We start from the raw sequence: 23,048 nt of genomic DNA, 5'->3' as shown, positions 1-23,048 counted from the left end.
CCTCGTAGCTGATTATATTTCTCTATTTATTCATTATCATGCATGTTTTGCTTTCACACTCTTGATCACTATTTGGTATCCACAATTAATCAATCAATTGTCACATTTACTTTAATTTATTCAGTAGAGACCTAATTCTTAGGGCTTAGAGGGGTGCTGCGGTTTACTATTGTTTCTGATAAGTAACCTGACCCCCGAACCCATATCTGTTTTCCACATACTGTCTTTTCCAAATAAAGAGTCACACTTAGAGTTTTTTTTTTTTTTTTTTTTTTTTCCATTTTCACCAAACAAATAAAAAGCAAGTCACGTCATCGAGTGGAAGTGCATGCATAAAATGTGGGGTCCACACTTATATAGTGCTTTTGAAATGGTCTCTTCGAAAATAGTTTTTAAATTTAAAAATAATAAAATTTTAATCGAAAAATAATATTTTAAAAATTCATTCTAAAAGCAGGTTATTTTCAAAATAAATTTGTGATTTTTTAAATGGCATTTTAAAAAATAATTGAAAATACCATTAATGTTTTAACAATGTTTGTATTATATATAAATCCGTAGTACCACGAGGAATGACTAAAAATTTATTTCTTATTTTTATTTTCATTTTCAACAAATATATTAATAAAAAATAGAATTGATTGTATATCATTCAAATCATTGGTTCAATCTTGGATGTAGTTTTTTCCTCGAGTAAGATACCTAATATTTATCATGTGTTCGTAATTATAGATCGAGGTATTGTTGATCAATAAATTAATGTGACTTGTGAGGTACAATAATTATTAGGAAATAATCGAGTCCAAGTTACGACTATGAATATTACAAATGGTCTAATGAGAGGAATAGAAGTTATTGACACAAGAACTCCTCTAAGTGTTCCAGTGGGTGGAGCGACTCTCAAATTTCTCGTTCTTATTCTTTATTTAAATGTTTAAAAGCACGAGCTTAAACACCATGAATATGAAAAGGAAGAAAATAAATAGATAAACTTGAAGGGGTTTCACAGAGAGAAGTAGAAAAAGGTTATTGGAACCTAAGAAAATGAAGGAGAAAAAGGAAATAAAATTTATGATTTATGGCAATGTGATGACCCATTAAAAGGTAGATAGTTTCCATATTTTGAAACCAATAAGTAAGAAAGCTATCTCTCTGGATTTTCTATGTTGGTCTTCTTTAGACTAATCTATTAAGCAGAAGTTGAAAAACTTAAAATATGATAAGTTTAAAAATAAATAAATTTTATTCATAAAAAATTACCACCCAAAATTTATTAAGTGTTTGACAATGTTTTCAAGTTTATATAAAAAAGAAAATTCGTGAGTGTGTGTTTCCGTTTTCTTTTCCTTATATATAACTAGCACCAAAAAATAAAATAAAACATTTTTTATTTATATTATATAATGAAATATTAAATAATGTTTTCATAAAAAGAAAAATAGGTTTTGGCCCACCAATTTAAAAGAATATAGAAAAAAGAATCCTAAATTTTATAAATTTGATTTATCTTTATTTATCTAAAAATAATTTAAAATATATACACTTTTTTATAATTATTTTTGTTGGTAACATTAATTGACAATTTTTTTATCATAAAAATTAATTTGAAATCAATAAAATAAGAAATTTTAAAATTTTAAAATACAATTAAAACTAAAAAAAAAACTTTTAAACTAAAAATATGAAAATAAAATATTGACTTTGACTTCGTTAAAACACACTAATAGAAAATATAAATATAAAAAAAAGTTGAAAATACAATGGAAGCTAATATTTTATTTTTTAATTTTTTTAGTTTTTTGGTTTTAATTGTATTTAATTTTTAAGTATTTTAGTTTTACTTATACTCTTATTTTAAAAAAAAAAATATTTTATTGTTGATGTCAATTAACAAAATTTTTATTCAGTTTTATTAAAAAAAATGAGAAGATGCATAGATTTATATAATACAATATATAAAATCATTATTAATTAGGAAATTATAAAAAATTTATTTATCACTACTAAATATTTTTTTCATAATGATTTTTATATTATATTATATAATAAAAATTTATATTATATTTGTTTATAAGATATTTTTATCAAATTAAAATGATAAATTAATTTTTTGATAATTTAATTTAATATTATCAAGTAAAAGGGTATTTTAGGAAATAATTATTTGAATTATGAAAAAGTTGATATATTTTAAAATATTTTTAAATTGGTAAGTGAAGATAAAATTGATTTATATATTTTTAAATAGTAAATTTAAATAACAAATTATATATAATTATAAGAGTTAAACCCAAAATTTTGATTTAAAATTTAAATATCAATAATTACAATAAATGTGGGACCCATGTACCATAAATGTATTGACAAATCAAGTGAAGTGCTTTAAATGCTTTGAATTTTAAAAGTTTTAGTTAAAGGGCAGTTTTAGTATATTAAGCCTATTAAAGTCTTCCTCAAGAATTATTAAAAGATATCACCCTTTCTAGTAATTGTTCTATCCAGGCCACCTTTTTAGGTAATTCTCCCTTTAAAAAATAATTGAAAACATGATGAATGTTTTAACAATGTTTGTATTATATATAAATCCGTAATACCACCATAAGGAATGACTAAAAAAATATTATTTTTATTCTGGCAAATAATTTAATAAAAAACACAATTGATTGCGTATCACTTAAATCATTAGTCTAGGATGTAGCTTTTTTTTTTCCGAGACAAGATGCTCAATATTTACAATGCATTGGTAGTTAAGGGTTGAGATTTTGTCGATCAATAAATTAATGTGACTCGTAGATACAATAATTATTGGGAAATAATCCAGTTATGACTATAAGTATTACAAATGGTCTAATGAGAGGAATAAAAGTGATTGACACGAGAGCTCCTCCAACTATTCTAGTGGGTGGAGTAACTCTCAGATTTCTAGTTCTTATTCTTTATTCAAATGTTTAAAAGCAAGAGCTTAAACATGTGAATTTGAAAATGAAGAAAATAAATATATGAACTTGAAGGGATTTGACAAAGAGAAGTAAAAAAGGGTTATTGGGAACCTAAGAAAATGAAGCAAAAAATGGAAATAAATTTTATGATTTATGGGAATGTAATAACCCATTAAAAGGCAAATAGTTTCCATATCTTGAAATCAATGAATAATAAAGCTATCTGTTTGGATTTTCTGTGTTAGCCTTCTATAGACTAATCCATTAAGCCGAAGTTGAACAACTATGATAAGTTTAAAAATAAATAAATTTTATTCACAAAAAATTACCACCCAAGATTTATTAAGTGTTTGGCAAAGTTTTCAAGTTTATTTAAAAAAGAACAAAATTTGAAGAATTTTTTTTCATAAGTGTGTGTTTCCATTTTCTTTTCCTTATATATACCCAACACCAAAAAATAAAATAAAACATTTTTTATTTATATTATATAATGAAATATTAATTAATTTTTAATAAAAAGAAAAATGGGTTTTAGCCCGTCAATTTGAAAGAATATAGAAAAAATGATCCTAAATTTTATAAATATGATTTATCTTCATTTATTTAAAAATATTTTAAAATATATGCACTGTTTTATAGGTATTTCTGAACACTAATTAACAATTTTTTTATCATAAAAATTAATTTGAAATCAATAAAATAAGAAATTTTAAAAATTAAAACTAAAAAAAAAAAACTTTAAAACTGAAAATATAAAAATAAAATGTTGACTTTGACTTCACTAAAACACAGTAATAGAAAATAGAGATATCTAGAAATAGTTGAAAATACAATGGGAACCAATATTTTTAAAAAAAAATTTTAGTTTTTCGGTTTTAATTGTATTTAATTTTTAAATATTTCATTTTAATTGTATTTAATTTTTAAGTATTTTAGTTTTACTTATACTCTTAATTTTTAAATTTTTTATTTTATTATTAATGTCAACTAACAAAATTTGTATTCAATTTTATAAAAAAAAAAAAAACAAAAGAGAAGATGCATAAATATATATAATACATGATATAAAATTATTATTAATTAGAAAATTTGAATGATTTTATTTATAACTTGAACATCCATGATAATTTTTTCATGGTGATTTGTATCTTATATTATATAATAAAAATTTATAATATGTTTATTTATAAGATATTTTCTCTAAGTTTGAAAGCTCAATTTAACCTGAAAACTAAAGAGGTAAATGATGAGAGAATAAAAGAGCCAACATTGGTTTGATAACCCCACTAAAAACCAACCACTTAGATTCCAAAAATTTGGCACAAATCACTTCTGCATTTATAACACCCATATATGTGTTGCTTCAATGTAAACATGTTAACACAAGAACACGAAGATAAAACGATCCACACATTAAAAAAAAATTATATAATGTTTTAAAGCGATTTATGCATATACCTATAGATGAAAGAGAATAAAAAGGGTATATAATATTTTAAAGTGATTCATGCATATACCGATAAATGGTCCTGAACATACTCTTCATAAGTTATGCCTATCACGTTACCTTTTCCTGATAATATATAATTTTTATAAAAATATTTTTAATTACTTTTTTATATTAATTAAAAATTTGAGACACTTCTCAACAATACCAAAAAGAAAACAAAGATCAATTTTTGTATCCATCATCATAAAATATGTAAATACCTTCTTTAGAAACTCCCACAAAAGTAGAATTGAGAGACAAATGGTCACAATAATTTGAAATGAATAGAAGAAGAGCAAACTTTTCAGCCTCTAGATCATTATCAATGGATTGTAATTGTATGGTAGTGAGCCACTCAATAATAAAGTATCCAAGTTTCCTTTCTCTTCTTCTTCTTCTTCTTTTTTTATTTTTATTTTTTTAGCGAAAAGCTTAGAAGGATATGAAATAATTGAAACAAAAGGAGACATTTTTTACTATGTCGTCATCTCAAATTTCCATCACCAAGGAGACAGAATATTCAATTATCATAACAACTCCAAGTTCTTATTTCATTCATGGAAAAAAAAAAAACAACCCAAAATTTGATACATTCCAAATGAAAACTGGCATACAATAGAAAATCAAACACCCACCATCCAGTACTGTACATAAGGCTTCTGTTCTTGGGTGCACCATCATTATAGAAGACCCATATTGCTTTTGCCTTTTTGGATTCTTCTATGATCTGGTGATTAACAAATGACACAAGCATTCGGGTCTTCTTCCACACTTCTAACAAAATAGTGTGTGGTATAGTGAGGATTATAAGCTTGGTATGCTTTAACAAGATCAGCCCATTGATCTTTAGGGTCCTTCTCTTCTTTCTTGGGTTCCTCCTTCTTCTTCTCTGGCTCTTTTGCTGGTCCAACTGATAATATCTCTGGGTGGCAAACCTTCCTCAACCTGCCCACTATGCTTACTGGATCCACATCTCCAATTACAGTCAATTTCTTGTCCTTCATATCCATGGAAACTGAAGAAACTCCTGCAAAATTGTAATTCAAAACAATTCAGATTTAGTAGTTTTTAAGCTTTTAGGAACTGGGTTTTCTTCTGTGAGTTAAATAAACCATTTGGTTGATGGGAAAGAGTAGGAAAAAGAAGAGAAAGCCAACGAAATCATTGTGTGATTTTTTTAGTCTTTTGGATGAAAATAAACTCTTAATTTTGCTCAGTTTTCACATAAACCAAACAGGGATTAGAGTTAATTTTGCAAGAACTTCAGATTCAATACCTGGAAGGCAAGCGACATTCTTCATGGCCTTCTGCTTGCTTTTGTCATCGAATAACTCCACCTTCTGTTGAGATATTATGAATATTGAGATATTAGGAATATTGAGATACTAGGAATATTAAGATATTAGGAATATTGAGATATTAGGAAAGTTGAGATATTAGGATATTAGTTGTTATTTCCTTATATCATTCTTTCCTTGTATCATTCTTTCCCATTCTTAGAATGGTGATTACCCTCTATATATACTCTGTATATGAACGAATGAAAGTATGAATGAAAAAACTACAATTTATCAATTTGAAGATGGTATCAGAGTCATGGAACTGAAATCCTGGATATTTTGTCGCTATGGTAGTCCGACAGCGATCAACCATCCTAAGACAAGCCCTAATATTGATAAGTCAACCTTCAAATGCACTCACTGCAATAAGACTGGTCCCACCAGTCTGGATATCCCACAATTTCAAAGCAACGACTCTTGGTATGACCAGGAAAACAATAAGGAACCGAGGGTTTGAACCATGGACCTTTAGATCATGTTTAGGCTATCAACACTTTGTTATTAATTATAATAATCGTGATCAACGGAAGAAGGATTCCAAGAAAACCTCGACTGCAATTGTTGCCGAAATAAAAACAGAGGCTAATGTTGCTGAGAAAGCCTCTGCATTGGTAGCCGCTACTGATCATGGTGGTAAGTTTTTAAATACTTTTACACCTGTTATTAATAGTACATGGATAATTGATTCTGGTGCTACAGATCATATGACTTTTGATTCTAGACAGGTTTCACCCCTTAGACCTTCCTCACAAAAAATTGTTTCCACAGCCAATGGTAACACAACCCCAGTTATTGGGGAAGGATCCTTAACTCTTACTGATACTTTGAATTTGGATTCTGTTTTAGTTGTTCCATCTTTAGATTACAATCTTTTGTCAGTTTCTCAAATCACTACAGCCTTATCTTGCATTGTCATTTTTTGGCCTGAATTTTGTGTGATTAAGGACATCCAAACAAGACAGACGATTGGTTGTGGTATTAAACGGGGAAAACTCTATTACTTGGACTTGCAGTCAAAGGATTCAAATAAGTTGCAACAAGCCTTGATGGCAGATGGATCTGAGGGGGAGAAGAAAAAGTCTGAAATTTGGTTGTGGCATTGACGTCTAGGACATGCTTCCTTTGGTTATTTAAAAAAATTGTTTCCTAGTTTGTTTGCAAAGAGTGATATTTCTGGTTTCCGTTGTGATATTTGTGAATTGGCTAAAAGTCATCGTGCTTCGTTTCCGTTAATTTTGAATAAAAGTCCGTTTCCTTTTATGGTTATACATTCTGATGTTTGGGGCCCATCCAAAGTCCCAACTTTGAGTGGCTCACGTTGGTTTGTTACTTTTATTGATGATTGTACCAGAATGACATGGTTATGCTTGATGAAGACCAAAGATGAAGTGAACTTGTTGTTTCAAAATTTTCATAAAATGATTGAAACTCAATACAATGCAAAGGTTCGGGTTTTGCGTAGTGATAATGGTGGAGAATATCAAAGTTCTGATCTTCAAAAGTATTTGGAAGGACATGGCATCATTCATCAGACTACTTGTTCCAATACACCCCAGCAAAATGGAGTCGCTGAACGAAAAAATCGACACTTGTTAGAGGTTGTTCGTGCTTCCTTGATAGCAGCAAAAACACCAATATCTTATTGGGGAGAAGCAATCACATCTGCCGCATACTTGATCAATCGGGTACCTTCTAGCTCAATTAACTTTCAAACACCTCTCCAAGCTCTTACTAATGTCGTAGTTGCCCCAACCGTCCCAAATCTACCTCCTCGTGTTTTTGGTTGCGTGGCATTTGTGCATCTACACAAGCACCAACGCACCAAGTTAACTTCCCATGCATTGCAATGTGTGTTTGTTGGATATGCATTGCACAAAAAGGGATATCGATGTTACCATCCTCCAACTCGACAAATGTATATTACAATGGATGTGGTGTTTCATGAAGATTCAATGTATTTTTCATCTGAGTCTGAACTTCAGGGGGAGTACCATAAGGAAATTCAGACTCTCGATTATGATTATCATATTTCTGAGGAAGATGAATCTGGACAATCTGAACTAGTGAACCAGGAAGTGGGTGAGTTGGATATGAGTGGTCAACAATTTGGGTCTGAAGATGTCTTCATTGAAATACCAAACCAATCGTCGTCTGTTGAGGGTGTTCTTAATTTGGAGCCTGATCCATTCATGAAACGGTTACCACATCGTCATAATAGAGGTATTCCTAAACCCACATATGAACCTGAATTGTCTACTAAAGTCAAATATCCCATGAGCAACTATGTGTCTACCCATCGTTTGTCTGAATCAAATAAGTCATTTGTAAATCAATTATCTATTGTAGCTATTCCTAACAATGTGCAGGAAGCCTTAGCTGATCCAAGGTGGAAAGCAGCCATGAATGAAGAGATGAAATCATTGCAGAAGAATGAAACATGGGAACTCGTAGAATGTCCACCAGGAAAGAAGCCAGTTGGGTGTCGTTGGATCTATACTGTGAAGTACAAGGCAGATGGTAGTATTGAACGATTTAAAGCAAGACTGGTAGCAAAAGGGTACACTCAAACTTATGGAATTGACTACACAGAGACATTTGCACCTGTAGCTAAATTCAACACAATTCGAGTATTACTGTCTTTAGCTGCAAACCTAGATTGGCCATTACAACAATTTGATGTGAAAAATGCCTTTTTGCATGGCGAGTTATCTGAAGAAGTATATATGGATCTTCCACCAGGATGCATGGTGTCAGAAAAGCAATGTCAGAAGGTGTGCAAATTGAAGAAGTCATTGTATGGGTTGAAGCAATCCCCGAGAGCATGGTTTGGAAGGTTCACAAAGTCAATGAGAGCTTTTGGCTATCATCAAAGTAATTCAGATCACACTTTGTTCCTAAAAAAGCAACATGGTAAGATTACGGCACTCATCGTATATGTGGATGACATGGTAGTTACAGGAAATGATCCTGAAGAAAGAAAAGCTCTACAAAATTATCTATCTAGAGAATTCGAAATGAAAGATCTAGGTCCTCTGAAATACTTTCTTGGGATTGAAGTTTCTCGATCAAGTGAAGGAATTTTTCTGTCTCAAAGAAAGTATGCCTTAGATCTTTTACAGGAGACTGGAATGTCGGGATGTCAACCTATTAATACACCAATAGAAGAAGGTCTGAAATTGTGTGTTGAGCCTAATCAAGTATCAACCGATAAGGGAAGATACCAAAGACTTGTAGGGAGATTAATATACTTAGCTCATACAAGACCAGATCTTGCTTATGCATTGAGTGTAGTGAGTCAATACATGCATAATCCTGGAGAACAACATATGAATGCAGTCATGCGTATTTTGAGGTATTTGAAGAATGCTCCTGGGAAGGGAATTTTACTCGCAAAAAATGTTGATCATCAGAGTATAGAAGTATATACTGATGCTGATTGGGCTGGTGCAGTGGATGATAGGCGATCTACATCTGGTTACTTTACCTTTGTAGGTGGTAATCTTGTGACATGGAAAAGTAAGAAACAGAATGTCGTCGCTCGTTCAAGTGCAGAAGCGGAATTTAGAGGTATGGCTCTAGGACTTTGTGAGGCATTATGGCTAAGACTCCTCTTACAGGATTTAGGTTATCTATCTAGGCAACCAATCCGATTGTTTTGTGACAATAAAGCCGCATGTGATATTGCTCATAATCCAGTACAACATGATCGTACAAAGCATGTCGAGGTGGATAGATTCTTCATTAAGGAAAAGTTGGATGATAAGATTGTGGAATTGCCTAAGATTCGATCAGAAGATCAATTGGCCGATATCCTTACCAAAGCTGTCTCAAGTCAAGTGTTCTCAAAATTTTTAGACAAGTTGGGCATGTGTGACATCTATGCACCAACTTGAGGGGGAGTGTTGAGATATTATGAATATTGAGATATTAGGAATATTGAGATACTAGGAATATTAAGATATTAGGAATATTGAGATATTAGGAAAGTTGAGATATTAGGATATTAGTTGTTATTTCCTTATATCATTCTTTCCTTGTATCATTCTTTCCCATTCTTAGAATGGTGATTACCCTCTATATATACTCTGTACATGAACGAATGAAAGTATGAATGAAAAAACTACAATTTATCAATTTGAAGACCTTCAAGATTGTTTTCTGTCACAACAAAATAAAGAACAGCTTGAGATATGCTGTGATTCAGAGAAAAAGGGGAACACCCATCAACAATAAGAAAAATATCAGAAGACCCAGAAAATTTTCATCTTTATAAAACCAACCGAAGTGAGAATATGAGCTCAAATCAAGCAAAACCCATAAATTTTATTCAAATTCCTTAATGCTTTGTTTGATTTCTGAGAAAAATTAGGAAAAGAAACAACAAGAAAACTCAATTCTTCTAATCGTAGAAGAATAAGCTTTTCAAAAAGGTTCAACATCTTTTCTTTCCTTTCCTTTCCTTTTCCTCAGTTTCTCAGCAACCAAACAGACAAAACACATCACAGCCATGCAAGCTTATTCCTCAAAGAAAACAGAGCAAACCCAAACAAAAAGCTATATCAAAGAGACAACAGACCTTCATGTCCATTGAGTTATGGAAATGATACCAGACCAGACACTGAAAAAGAAGAAGAGTAGTGGAGAAAGGGATGGAGGAAGAAGGTCGATCTGGAACACCAAATTTATAGATACAATAAAACCGTGTCATACCCGGATCAAGCCTGTGGTCAGCAAAAGCCAGTCTGCAAAGGTGGACAAAGAGCAGCTTCTCTTCTCTCTCCGAGTCAATGAAGCTTGGTGGCTGCTTCGCTGGTTCTCATTAGATCATGTGTAAAAGAACAAGTCAATGAGTCAAGCTTTGGTTGGCCCAAGTACTTCAACGACTTGAGGGTGTTTTCACATACCATCGAAGTGGGGCTTGCCTGAATTTGCCTGAATTTGCCGTGCCCAATTCACATGAGTTACCAACAAATTCTGCTTGTTTTCAGTGTAAGAAGTGTGTAATCCTACCAGAAGTTACATGGTAGATATCGAAAAGTTATCACCGATCAACTCATGGCATGTACATCTTTGAGTCTCGTTATATCATTAACAAAATATGGATTTTTTTCATTATTAAGAAATTGGTATGATTATTTGATACCGGGGTTTTACTTTATGGGATGAGTTAAGTTAATGGTTAACTCGAGTCCAACCTAGTCTCACTTTTTTAAATTGAAGTGAATCTGGTTATATGATTCAAAATTTTGGCATACAAAAATTAAATAATAATAAATGGAATCAAAAAGTTTTATATAACAAAAAAAAAAAAAAAACAAATTTGTATTTCTGAAAAATGACCAATATATATATATATATATATATAATTATAATTTGATAAATTTTTTTAAATCGAAAAAATTAATATCATTATATAGGATGATATATATTATAATTATCATACAAATATTAAATCGGATTTTAGTTAAGTTCGAGTTATTTAAATTTTGATTCAAGTCCAATCACAATCCAAATTGAATTCACGTAAAAAATATATAATATGAATGAATCTAAGTACTAAAATAGATTGTCCAATTATCGGGTTCAACTTAGGTTGGATGGAGTCAACTTGTCCAAGTTGTATCCCACTTGAAAAATATTGTTTCAATAAAAATGGAATAAATACCGATAATTAATGATAACACATGCATGTTTTTTAACATATTTATTTTTACCATCATTCAAAGATACAAATCCTATCATAAATTATTCAATGATGGAGATGGCTACACACCCCATCCTATTGTTTGTTTGGATATGAAGGGGTGGGGAAGGAGAAGGAGAGGTTGTCAACTTAAAATTGGGTTTGTTGAAAGAACTTTAAGATTTATGAACCATGACAGTAGTCATGATCATCAAATAAGTAACTTATTTTTCCACAGTGCCCACTTCACAATACTTCCAAAATCCCAAGAATCACAATCATCCATCGTAAGCACCCACGTTTCGTAATTATCCATCGCTTAGCATTCTGACGTGATAGAATGCAAACAAATGTTTGCCAACTAGAGGCCCACGAAAAAGACAGACCCTTTAGTTAATACATTAAGCCCAACATGCAAAAGCCCATCACTAAAACCAACCCCTCTTTATCTTTGGAGCTTTGACCCAAAATGCAACTTTTTTTAAAAATATTTCATAAAGTAAACCGATTCTGAAAATAATATTCAATCTAATACGTATGTATCACGTAGATTGTCACATCATAAAATCGTAGTTGGTGACTACGAGTTTAACTACTTTAAAAATAGTCAAAGTCGTAGTCACCAACTACGACTTTAACTTTAATTTTATATATATATATATAACTATGTTGCTTAATTTAAAATATTTAACTTTAATTTTTTTAAATAAAAATATTACATTATTTTGATTTTATATTGAGTAAAAATATGTGAATGGTTTAATAAAAATATTTAATTTTAATTGATTTCTTTAATAGGTTGCTCAACACTCAGAATTTTCTCCCATTCTATTTCTCATCCCGAAAAAAAAAAAAAAAAAAAAAGGAAACTCATCTTGTTGGACACACTTGCATTCCAAATCAGCTTAGAAAGAAAAATTTTGAGCTCACCAGAAACCATAGACAAGTGGAGTACTCCTATTTTTTCTATTCTTATAACAAAAATCACCGTTCATTCCCTTCATTTTTGGGGTTCTTAAGAGTGACCCCCTTCATTTTTAGAGTTTTTATTGTGGTCCCCTCCATTTTTGGTATCTTTAACAAAAAAAAAATCATGATGGCCCTCCATTCCATATCCCTTTTTTTTACTAAAAAAAACTTTTTTCTTTCTACTAAGCTCACAATCAAAATAAAATAAAATCAAACAAATATTTACCAAGCTCAATATGAAAATAAAAACATAAATCTTAGAAGAAAGCTAACAAGGAAATGAATGAAAAATGATAAAATGATTCAAAATCGTAGTTGGTAATTACGAATTTGATTGATTTAAAAAAATTCAAAATCGTAATTGATGACTACGGTTTTTTGACATAGAATCCTAAGTGAAACATGTGGCATTATTTTCGGAATACGTTTACTTTATGGAATTTTTTTTTTTAAATGTTAGCATTTTGGGTCAAAACTCGGTCGTGGCGGCGGCCAACCTGGACTGGGAGTCAGCGTTGAATCCTTCAAGTGTACCCTTCAACATTGAGAATTCATCTCAAATTATTGCCAGAAGCCTCCAAGCTTTGCACTACAATTATGGGGCCGAATTAGTGGAATTTTTATTTTAATAATTAAAATACAATATCTTATATACTGCTTTTGAAATGGTCTCTTCGAAAATAGTTTTTAAATTCAAAAATAATAAAATTTTAACCGAAAATAATATTTTAAAAATTCATTCTACAAGCAGGTTATTTTCAAAATAAATTTGTGATTTTTTAAATGACATTTAAAAAAAATAATTGAACATACTATTAATGTTTTAACAATGTTTGTATTATATATAAATCCGTAGTACCATGGGGAATGACTAAAAAATTATTTCTTATTTTTATTTTTATTTCAACAAATATATTAATAAAAAATAGAATTGATTGTATACCATTCAAATCATTAGTTCAATCTTGGATATAGCTTTTTCCACGAGTAAGATACCTAATATTTATCATGCGTTCGTAATTATAGATCAAGATATTGTCGATCAATAAATTAATGTGTCTTGTGAGGTACAATAATTATTAGGAAATAATCGAGTCAAAGCTACAACTATGAATATTATAAATGATCTAATGAGGAATAAAAGTTATTAACACAAGAACTCCTCTAAGTGTTCTAGTGGGGGGAGCGACTCTTAGATTTCTCGTTCTTATTCTTTATTTAAATGTTTAAAAGCACGAGCTTAAATACCATGAATTTGAAAAGGAAGAAAATAAATAGATAAACTTGAAGGGGTTTCACAAAGAGAAGTAGAAAAAGGTTGTTGGGAACTAAGAAAATGAAGGAGAAAAATGAAATAAATTTTATGATTTATGGCAATGTAATGACCATTATAAGGCAGATAATTTCTATATTTTGAAACCAATAAAAAAGAAAGCTATCACTCTGGATTTTCTGTATAAGATTTAATGTCCAGTTGGAGTTATCATAAAAAATTACCACCCAAAATTTATTAAGTGTTTGACAATGTTTTCAAGTTTATATAAAAAAGAAAAAAAAATTGAAGAATTTTTTTTGGTAAGTGTGTGTTTCATTTTCTTTTCCTTATATATAACCAGCACCAAAAAATAAAATAAAATATTTTTTATTTATATTATATAATGCAATATCAAATATTTTTTCATAAAAGGAAAAATAGGTTTTGGCCCACCAATTTGAAAGAATATAGAAAAAAGAATCCTAAATTTTATAAATTTGATTTATCTTTATTTATCTAAAAATATTTTAAAATATATGCACTTTTTTATAATTATTTTTGTTGGTAACATTAATTGACAATTTTTTTATCAAAAAAATTAATTTGAAATCAATAAAATAAGAAATTTAAAAAATTTTAAAATACAATTAAAACTAAAAAAACTTTTAAACTAAAAGTATAAAAATAAAATATTAACTTTGACTTCGTTAAAACACACTAATAGAAAATAGAGATAACCAGAAAAAGTTGAAAATACAAGCTAATATTTTATTTTTTTAGTTTTTTGGTTTTAATTGTATTTAATTTTAAAGTATTTTAGTTTTACTTATCCTCTTATTTTAAAAAATATATATATTTTATTGTTGATATCAACTAACAAAATTTTTATTCAATTTTATTAAAAAAGAATTAGAAGATGAGTAGATTTATATAATACATGATATAAAATCATTATTAATTAGAAAATTAAAAATATTTTATTTATCACTTGAAAATGCTAAATAATTTTTTCATAATGATTTGTATCTTATATTAAATAATAAAAATTTATAATATATTTATTTATAAGATATTTTTTTATAATTTAATTTAATTTAATATTATCAAGTAAAAGAGTATTTTATAAAATAATTATCTGAATTATGAAAAAATACATATATATATTTTTTTTTAAAAATTATTTGGTAAAGATAAAATTGATTTATAAAAATTAAGTTTTTTTATTTTTATTTTTTCAAATTAATGAAAATTGGTGCAAATCATATGATTCAAAATTATGTACATCAATCTACATCACGAAACATCTAGTTTGTTGCTACCATGATAAAGAAGAATAGGACTCGATCAATACATATTAATCGAGTGAAATTGCAATCATGATCAAGATTTATCCACTAATTTGAGCATTGAACTCAAAACTCGACCAATGTATATTTTAATTATTGACAATATTTTTGCTAAAATAATATTTGATAGCATTCTTTTTTTCAAAATAATAATAAGTCCATTTATAATAAACTAATCATATTTGTAATAGAACTCCAATTCCAATTAGATTAAAATTCCGAATTAAAAGCTTAAATAAATAACAATTTCTAATATTTATCCGTCCAATTCCAAAACCTATTCTAATTTAACTTTAAGTCTGAATTATAATTTCACCGCTCGTTGGCTCCATTTTCTTTCTCCTCTTTCATCTTGTCTGCTGCTTATGCTGGTGACCCAACCGTGACTAAATCTGTGTGACAAAGCTTTCTCAATTGTTTCACCATAATTATTATATCAACATCCCCAACTACTGTCAGTTTCTTTTCCTTCATGTCCACGGACGCTGATTCAACACCTGCAAAGCCACTCAAATTTGTCAAATTTAGAGGCTTTAAGAACTGGGTTTTCTTGTTTGATTTCAGTAATTACTGTTTGGTTGATGAGAAAATGTTGAAAAAGAAATGAAAGATTTGCAATTCCTTAGTATGTGATGTGATGTGAGTGTTCATTTTCTGGGGGCTAATACAAGTATTTTACCTGGTTGAACATGGAAACATGGATTTGACTCAACATTTTGATTTTTACTTCTAGAATTTTTGTCATTTCTTCAGTTTTCTCATCAACCAAACAGAGGGTGCAAAATTCAAAAAGTTCAATACCTGAATGGCTGCAGACATTCTTCATGGCCTTCTGCTTGGTTTTGTCATCGTTGAATTCCAACTTCAACACGATTTTCTGTCATCCAAAAAAAGAAAAAGAAACAATCTAAGATCTTCATAATCAAAATAAAAAAACAAATGAAGAAAAAAAGAAAAGCTCCAAGGTAACACCCAAACTTCCATTTTCTTTTCTATTCTTTTCCTTTCTTTTCTTTTCTCAACAACCAAACTAGGATATGTGCAAAACCCATCACACCCAAGAAAAAGAGAAGAACAAACCCAAAAAATAAGCTAAAAAAAATGCTACGCTGGAGAAAGAACCGACCTTCTTTTCCATTGAAGTACGAGAAAATGTAAGAGATGAAAGCCTGAAAAGAAGAAGATAAAGAAGAAGATTGAAGAAAGAGAGGTTGAAGGAGATGAAGTTTGATGAATTTGGCGAAGTTCACAGGGGCCAAGGCGTCATATTTGTAGTGATTTGAGAGTGAAGAAACCCGAGCGAACCCAGGGTTAAGTCCATGCTAAGCAAAACCCGGACGCGGAGTTTTGTGTCAGAAGGTCAACATGTTTGTCGTCGTCTCAGGCGCGTGAAGACTCGAATGCTTTCACACCTTATTTTGGACATTCTTCCACGGAGGCAATACCAAAAATTGATACTTATTCATTCATAATCTTATCCGAATATTCATTAAAAGTTATCTTTCATTATAATTAGGACTGTACTTGATAGTGATTTCCCAGATGCTTCGAGGGCCGAGAGGTTCCTTGGGTGTGTGAAGACTGAGCAGCTTCTCTTCTCTCTCTGAGTCAATGTAGCTTGGTAGCTGCTTCGCTGGTTCTGCATTAGATCACGTGTAGAAGAACATGTCAATGAGTCAAAGTTGGGGTTTTGGTTGGTCCAAGTACTTCAATTACTTGTGGGTGTTATTCTGGTATTCAAATCTCATTTATTTATCAAAATATAAATTGTTTTTATTATTAAAAAATGGGTATGATTATATGATACCCGGGTTTTACTTCATGGGATGAGTCAAGTTAATGGTTAACTCGAGTCCAACATAATCTCGTTTTATTAAATTGAAGTGAACCTGGTTAATCAACTTATATGATTCAAAATTTTGGCATACAAAAATTAAATAATAAATGAGATCAAATTTAATATAATAAATAAAAATAAAAACAAATTTATGTACCTCTCTAAAAATTGATATAATTATATATGATAATATATATTATAAATATTAAAACCCGTTTTAGTTAAGTTCAAGTTATTTAAACTTCAACTAAAGTGCTAAAAAAAAAAAATGATATGAATCGATTTAAGTATCAGGTTCGACTCACGATAAATGGAGTCAATAATCCCGTCCAAGTTGTATCCCAACTTCCATAAACATGGAATGGATACCAATAATTGGATGGTAATACATGCATGTTTTATGCATGGTTTCGAATCTTGTGACTCAAGACTCGCACAACAACTATCCAAATTTTATTATAAATTATTCAATGATGGAGATGGCCATGCGCAGACAGTAGTCGTGATCAAGAAGTAACTTATTTTTCCACAATAGTCAGTCACTTCACAAGACTTCCAAAATCCCAAGAATCACAATCATTAAGCCCAAATGGAGCCCCACGAAAAAGACAGGCCCTTTGGTTTATACATTAAGCCCAACATGGAAAAGCCCATCCCTAAACCAACCCCTCCATCTTTCGGGCAGCTCCCCTCCTCCGAGTCAATGTTCAAGTCATCTCAAATTATTGCCAAAATCCTCCAAGCTTTGCACTATGAGTGTAGGCCGAATTAGTGGAATTTTTATTTAAATGATATATTATTGAAATACAATATCTTGTGTAGTACTTTTGAAATGGTCTCTTCGAAAATAGTTTTTAATTTAAAAATAATAAAATTTTAATTGAAAATAATATTTTAAAATTTTATTCTAAAAGCAGGTTATTTCTGAAATAAATTTGTGATTTTTTAAATGGTATTTTTAAAAATAATTGAAAATAAGATTAATATTTTAACAACATTTGTATCATATATAAATCCTAGGAATAAATAAATAAAATTATAATGAAATTTTTTTTATAATTTTTATTTTTATATCTAAATCCTCAACTATTATATCTAAGTAATGTTTTACTTGCATTACAATGAATTTCTTATTATTATTTTTATTCCAACAAATAATTTAATGAAAATAAGAATTGAAAGAAAAACGGAACAAAAGATGGGATGACTCAATCATCTTCCCAAAAGAAATGCAACAATGTTAAAAGACAATTATTTCACTTGCAAACATATTTGGATGGGATTAAATATATGACAAGGTTAACCGATATTTTCTTGCCCTTATTCTTTATTCAAATGTTTAAAAACACAGCTTAATTTGAAACCAGTGAATAATAAATCTATGTGTCTAGATTTTTTGTATCAGTCATTTGTAGGCTAATCTATAAACAGAAGTTGAAAAAAATTAAAATATGATAAGTTTAAAAATAAATAAATTGTCATCCCAAATTTTCACAACTTTCCTAAATTCTTAGCTTTTGTTGTGCTTTCAAAGAGACAATATTCAATTATAGTAGGGAAATTTACACACCCAAAATTTATTAAGGTTATGTTTGATGCCTGGGAAAATTTAAGGGAAAATATGAAGGAAAAAAAAATAGAGTGAAAAATGATTAAAAAAAAATTAAAACAAAAATAAAAAATACATTCAAATTTAATAAATTATATTTTATATTTAAAAAAAATATTTTACTTATTTTCCTTAGATTAAATAATTTTAAAATTCATAAATTTCCAAGTTTTTTTTTTATTTTCATAGTGCAATCGAAAATAAGAAAATCATTTTTTTAACATTTTTTTTTCTTTCCTTAATATTTTTTGAGATTCAAACATAGACTCAGTTGTGATATCTCACATCAGATGGGAGATAAAGTTATTAGAACTATATATGTATGAACTTATTTTAATCAGGTAAACGTATTTTAAAGCTGTGAGAGTTATTTGACCTAAAATGAACAATAATCAGACTTAGCAAATTAGTAAATGACAATTTGTCATATTTGACTAGGGATGGCAATGGGGTGGGTTTTTTCGGGTACCCGCCCCACCCCTAATGGGACATGATTAAATTTTAATAAACGGGTTTGGGACGGGTTTGAGATTTTTTTTAAAAACCTAGGACATGTTCGGGTATTGTCCCATCCCGCCTTGCCCCGCCCCAATTATATATAAAATTAATTTTAAAATTAATTTAATTTAAATTTTTATTTTACCATTTTTAATATATAGATAATAATAAAATATTTTTAATAAAATAAGTTATAAAAAATATAATAATTTAATTATTTATATAATATATTTATTTTAATATAATTAAAAAATTTAAAAGTAATTTAAAAAAATTAAAATTCAAATAAAAAAAAGTTAAGCGAGGCGGGTATGGGAATTTATCATACCTGCCTTGCCCCGCCTTGTTTAATTTTTTACATGGGACGAAGATGGGAATTGTTTTGAATAAACGGAGCGGGGTTGGAATGAGGGCGACTCGTCCCGAACCCGCTCCGTTGCCATTCCTATATTTAACATTATCTAAATAATTATAAAAATATCCTTGGAACAATAGCATTAAGGATTAAAATTTTTTTAAATATTGTTTAACTTGTTTTTACACCAAATACCGATTTTTGATAATTGTACATCTTGAAAATAAAAAATGCAAATCATAAAAAGGTGATTAGTAAAAATTGTTATTTTTTAAATAAATTAGTTTGAATTTCTTGTCCCAATTTGAATTTTTTTATTCTTACTCATATTAAAAAAATTTGGCACAGATCATTTGTATATTTACAACATCCATATATGTGTTGCTTCAATGCAAATATGTTAAAAGAACACAAAGATAAAACGATCCACACATAAAAAAAGGTACATAATATTTTTAAGTGATTCATGCATATACCCACAAATGAGAAAAAATATTTCATTATATTATAAAAAATATTACAAAATCCACTCTTCACAAGTTATGTCTATTACATGACCTTTATCTCATAACATATAATATTTATAAATATATTTTTAACTATTTTTTTATATTAATTAAGAATTTGAGACACTTTTCAATAATACCAAGAAGAAAACAAAGATCGATACTTGTATCCATCATCAAAAAATATGTAAATATCTTTTTAAAAAACTCCCACAAAAGTAGAATTGAGAGAGATAGTCACAATAATTTGAAATGAATAGAAGAAGAGCAAAATTTTCAGCCTCTAGATCATTATCATTGGATTGTAATTGTATGGCAGTGAGCCACTCACTAATAAAGTATCCAAGTTCCCCTTTTCTCCTTTTTTTTTTCTTTTTGTTTTGGTGAAAAGCTTAAGTATGAAATAATTGAAACAAAAGGAGATATTCTTTACTATGTCGTCATCTCAAATTTCCATCACCAAGGAGACAGAATATTCAATTATCATAACAACTCCAAGTTCTTACTTCATTCATGGAAAAAAACAACCCAAAATTTGATACATTCCAAATGAAAACTGGCATACAATAGAAAATCAAACACCCACCATCCAGTACTGTACATAAGGCTTCTGTTCTTGGGTGCACCATCATTATAGAAGACCCATATTGCTTTTGCCTTTTTGGATTCTTCTATGATCTGGTGATTAACAAATGACACAAGCATTCGGGTCTTCTTCCGCACTTCTAACAAAATAGTGTGTGGTATAGTGGGGATTATAAGCTTGGTATGCTTTAACAAGATCAGCCCATTGATCTTTAGGGTCCTTCTCTTCTTTCTTGGGTTCCTCCTTCTTCTTCTCTGGCTCTTTTGCTGGGCCAACTGATAATATCTCTGGGTGGCAAAGCTTCCTCAACCTGCCCACTATGCTTACTGGATCCACATCTCCAATTACAGTCAATTTCTTGTCCTTCATATCCATGGAAACTGAAGAAACTCCTGCATAAATGCAATTCAAAACAATTCAGATTTAGCAGTTTTTAAGCTTTTAGGAACTGGGTTTTCTTCTGTGAGTTAAATAAACCATTTGGTTGATGGGAAAGAGTAGGAAAAAGAAGAGAGCCAACGAAATCATTGTGTGATTTTTTTAGTCTTTTGGATGAAAATAAACTCTTAATTTTCCTCAGTTTTCACATAAACCAAACAGGGATTAGAGTGAATTTTGCAAGAACTTCAGATTCAATACCTGGAAGGCAAGCGACATTCTTCATGGCCTTCTGCTTGCTTTTGTCATCGAATAACTCCACCTTCAAGATTATTTTCTGTCACAACAAAATAAAGAACAGCTTGAGATATGCTGTGATTCAGAGAAAAAGGGGAACACGCATCAACAATAAGAAAAATATCAGAAGACCCAGAAAATTTTCGTCTTTATAAAGCCAACCGAAGTGAGAATATGAGCTCAAATCAAGCAAAACCCATAAATTTTATTCAAATTCCTTAATGCTCTGTTTGATTTCTGAGAAAAAATGGGAAAAGAAACAACAAGAAAACTCAATTCTTCTAATCGTAGAAGAATAAGCTTTTCAAAAAGGTTCCAACATCTTTTCTTTCCTTTCCTTTCCTTTCCTTTTCCTCAGTTTCTCAGCAACCAAACAGACAAAACCCATCACAGGCATGCAAGCTTATTCCTCAAAGAAAACAGAGCAAACCCAAACAAAAAGCTATATCAAAGAGACAACAGACCTTCATGTCCATTGAGTTATGGAAATGATACCAGACCAGACACTGAAAAAGAAGAAGAGTAGTGGAGAAAGGGATGGAGGAAGAAGGTCGATCTGGAACACCAAATTTATAGATACAATAAAACCGCGTCATACCCGGGTCAAGCCCGTGGTCAGCAAAAGCCAGTCTTCAAAGGTGGCCAAAAAGGCCAAAAGCTCTATGTGGGAGACGACGTCGTTTGGACTTTTTGGAGAAACTAAAACCCTGATAAGATTAGTCCTATTTCCAGGATGCGTCCAGAGATTCTGTGGGTCTTAAGACTGAGCAGCTTCTCTTCTGTCTCTGAGTCAACGAAGCTTGGTGGCTGCTTCGCTGGTTCTCATTAGATCATGTGTAAAAGAACAAGTCAATGAGTCAAACTTTGGTTGGCCGAAGTACTTCAACGACTTGAGGGTGTTTTCACATACCATCGAAGTGGGGCTTGCCTGAATTTGCCTGAATTTGCCGTGCCCAATTCACATGAGTTACCAACAAATTCTGATCCAAGTCCAGTCACAATCCAAATTGAATTCACGTCGAAAAAATATAATATGAATGAATCTAAGTACTAAAATTGATTGTCCAATTATCATGTTCGACTTAGGTTGGATGGAATCAACTTGTCCAAGTTGTATCCCACTTGAAAAATATTGCTTCAATAAAAATGGAATAAATACCAATAATTAATGATAACACATGCATGTTTTTTAACGTGTTTATTTGTACCATCATTCAAAGATACAAATCCTATCATAAATTATTCAATGATGGAGATGGCTACACACCCCATCCTATTGTTTGTTTGGATATGAAGGGGTGGGGAAGGGGAAGGAGAGGTTGTCAACTTAAAATTGGGTTTGTTGAAAGAACTTCAAGACTTATGAACCATGACAGTAGTCGTGATCATCAAATACGTAACTTATTTTTCCACAGTGCCCACTTCACAATACTTCCAAAATCCCAAGAATCACAATCATCCGTCATAAGCACCCACGTTTCGTAATTATCCATCGCTTAGCATTCTGACGTGACAGAATGCAAACAAATGTTTGCCAAATAGAGGCCCACGAAAAAGACAAGCCCTTTAGTTAATACATTAAGCCCAACATGGAAAAGCCCATCACTAAAACCAACCCCTCTCCATCTTTGGAGCTTTGACCCAAAATGCAACTTTAAAAAAAAAAAAAATATTCCATAAAGTAAACCGATTTTGAAAATAATGTCCTATGTACCATGTAAATTGTCACAGCATAAAACTATAGTTGGTGACTACGGTTTTAATTTTTAAAAACAGTCAAAACCCTAATCACAAACCACGATTTTAACTTTAAGTTTAAAACTGTAGTTGGTGACTATGACTTTGACTATTTTTAAAAGTAGTTAAAACCGTAGTCACCAACTACGACTTTAACTTTAATTCTAAAACCGTAGTTGGTGACTACGACTTTGACTACTTTAAAAATAGTAAAAGTCATAGCC

The 23,048-nt window shown here is 30.1% G+C and overlaps 2 protein-coding genes and 1 long non-coding RNA gene across 3 annotated transcripts; all 3 read right to left on the bottom strand.

Annotated features, from left to right (window-relative positions):
* Positions 1 to 4,947: 4,947 nt before the first annotated feature.
* LOC117933647 (heavy metal-associated isoprenylated plant protein 39-like) lies at positions 4,948 to 10,437 on the bottom strand. Its single transcript, XM_034855120.1, has 4 exons — positions 10,345 to 10,437; positions 9,912 to 9,926; positions 5,705 to 5,765; positions 4,948 to 5,455 (listed from the first exon to the last, which is right to left on the bottom strand). The coding sequence occupies exons 1-4, from the start codon at positions 10,354 to 10,356 to the stop codon at positions 5,163 to 5,165; spliced, it is 381 nt and encodes a 126-aa protein (XP_034711011.1). The 5' UTR covers positions 10,357 to 10,437; the 3' UTR covers positions 4,948 to 5,162.
* A 4,763-nt stretch (positions 10,438 to 15,200) lies between these two features.
* On the bottom strand, positions 15,201 to 16,160 carry LOC117933649. The gene is made up of 3 exons (XR_004654342.1): positions 16,148 to 16,160; positions 15,823 to 15,898; positions 15,201 to 15,518 (listed from the first exon to the last, which is right to left on the bottom strand). It is a non-coding gene; the product is annotated as an uncharacterized LOC117933649 (long non-coding RNA).
* A 4,103-nt stretch (positions 16,161 to 20,263) lies between these two features.
* Positions 20,264 to 21,650, bottom strand: LOC117934030 (heavy metal-associated isoprenylated plant protein 39-like). Its single transcript, XM_034855623.1, has 3 exons — positions 21,552 to 21,650; positions 21,052 to 21,127; positions 20,264 to 20,804 (listed from the first exon to the last, which is right to left on the bottom strand). Exons 1-3 carry the CDS (start codon positions 21,561 to 21,563, stop codon positions 20,512 to 20,514), a joined length of 381 nt encoding a protein of 126 aa, XP_034711514.1. The 5' UTR covers positions 21,564 to 21,650; the 3' UTR covers positions 20,264 to 20,511.
* Between the last annotated feature and the right edge of the window lie 1,398 nt (positions 21,651 to 23,048).

This window comes from Vitis riparia, chromosome 16, assembly GCF_004353265.1.
Source record: "Vitis riparia cultivar Riparia Gloire de Montpellier isolate 1030 chromosome 16, EGFV_Vit.rip_1.0, whole genome shotgun sequence".
NCBI classification, from domain to species: domain Eukaryota; kingdom Viridiplantae; phylum Streptophyta; class Magnoliopsida; order Vitales; family Vitaceae; genus Vitis; species Vitis riparia.
Note: the sequence above shows the minus strand (reverse complement) of the source record. Positions and strands in the feature narration are given on the sequence as shown.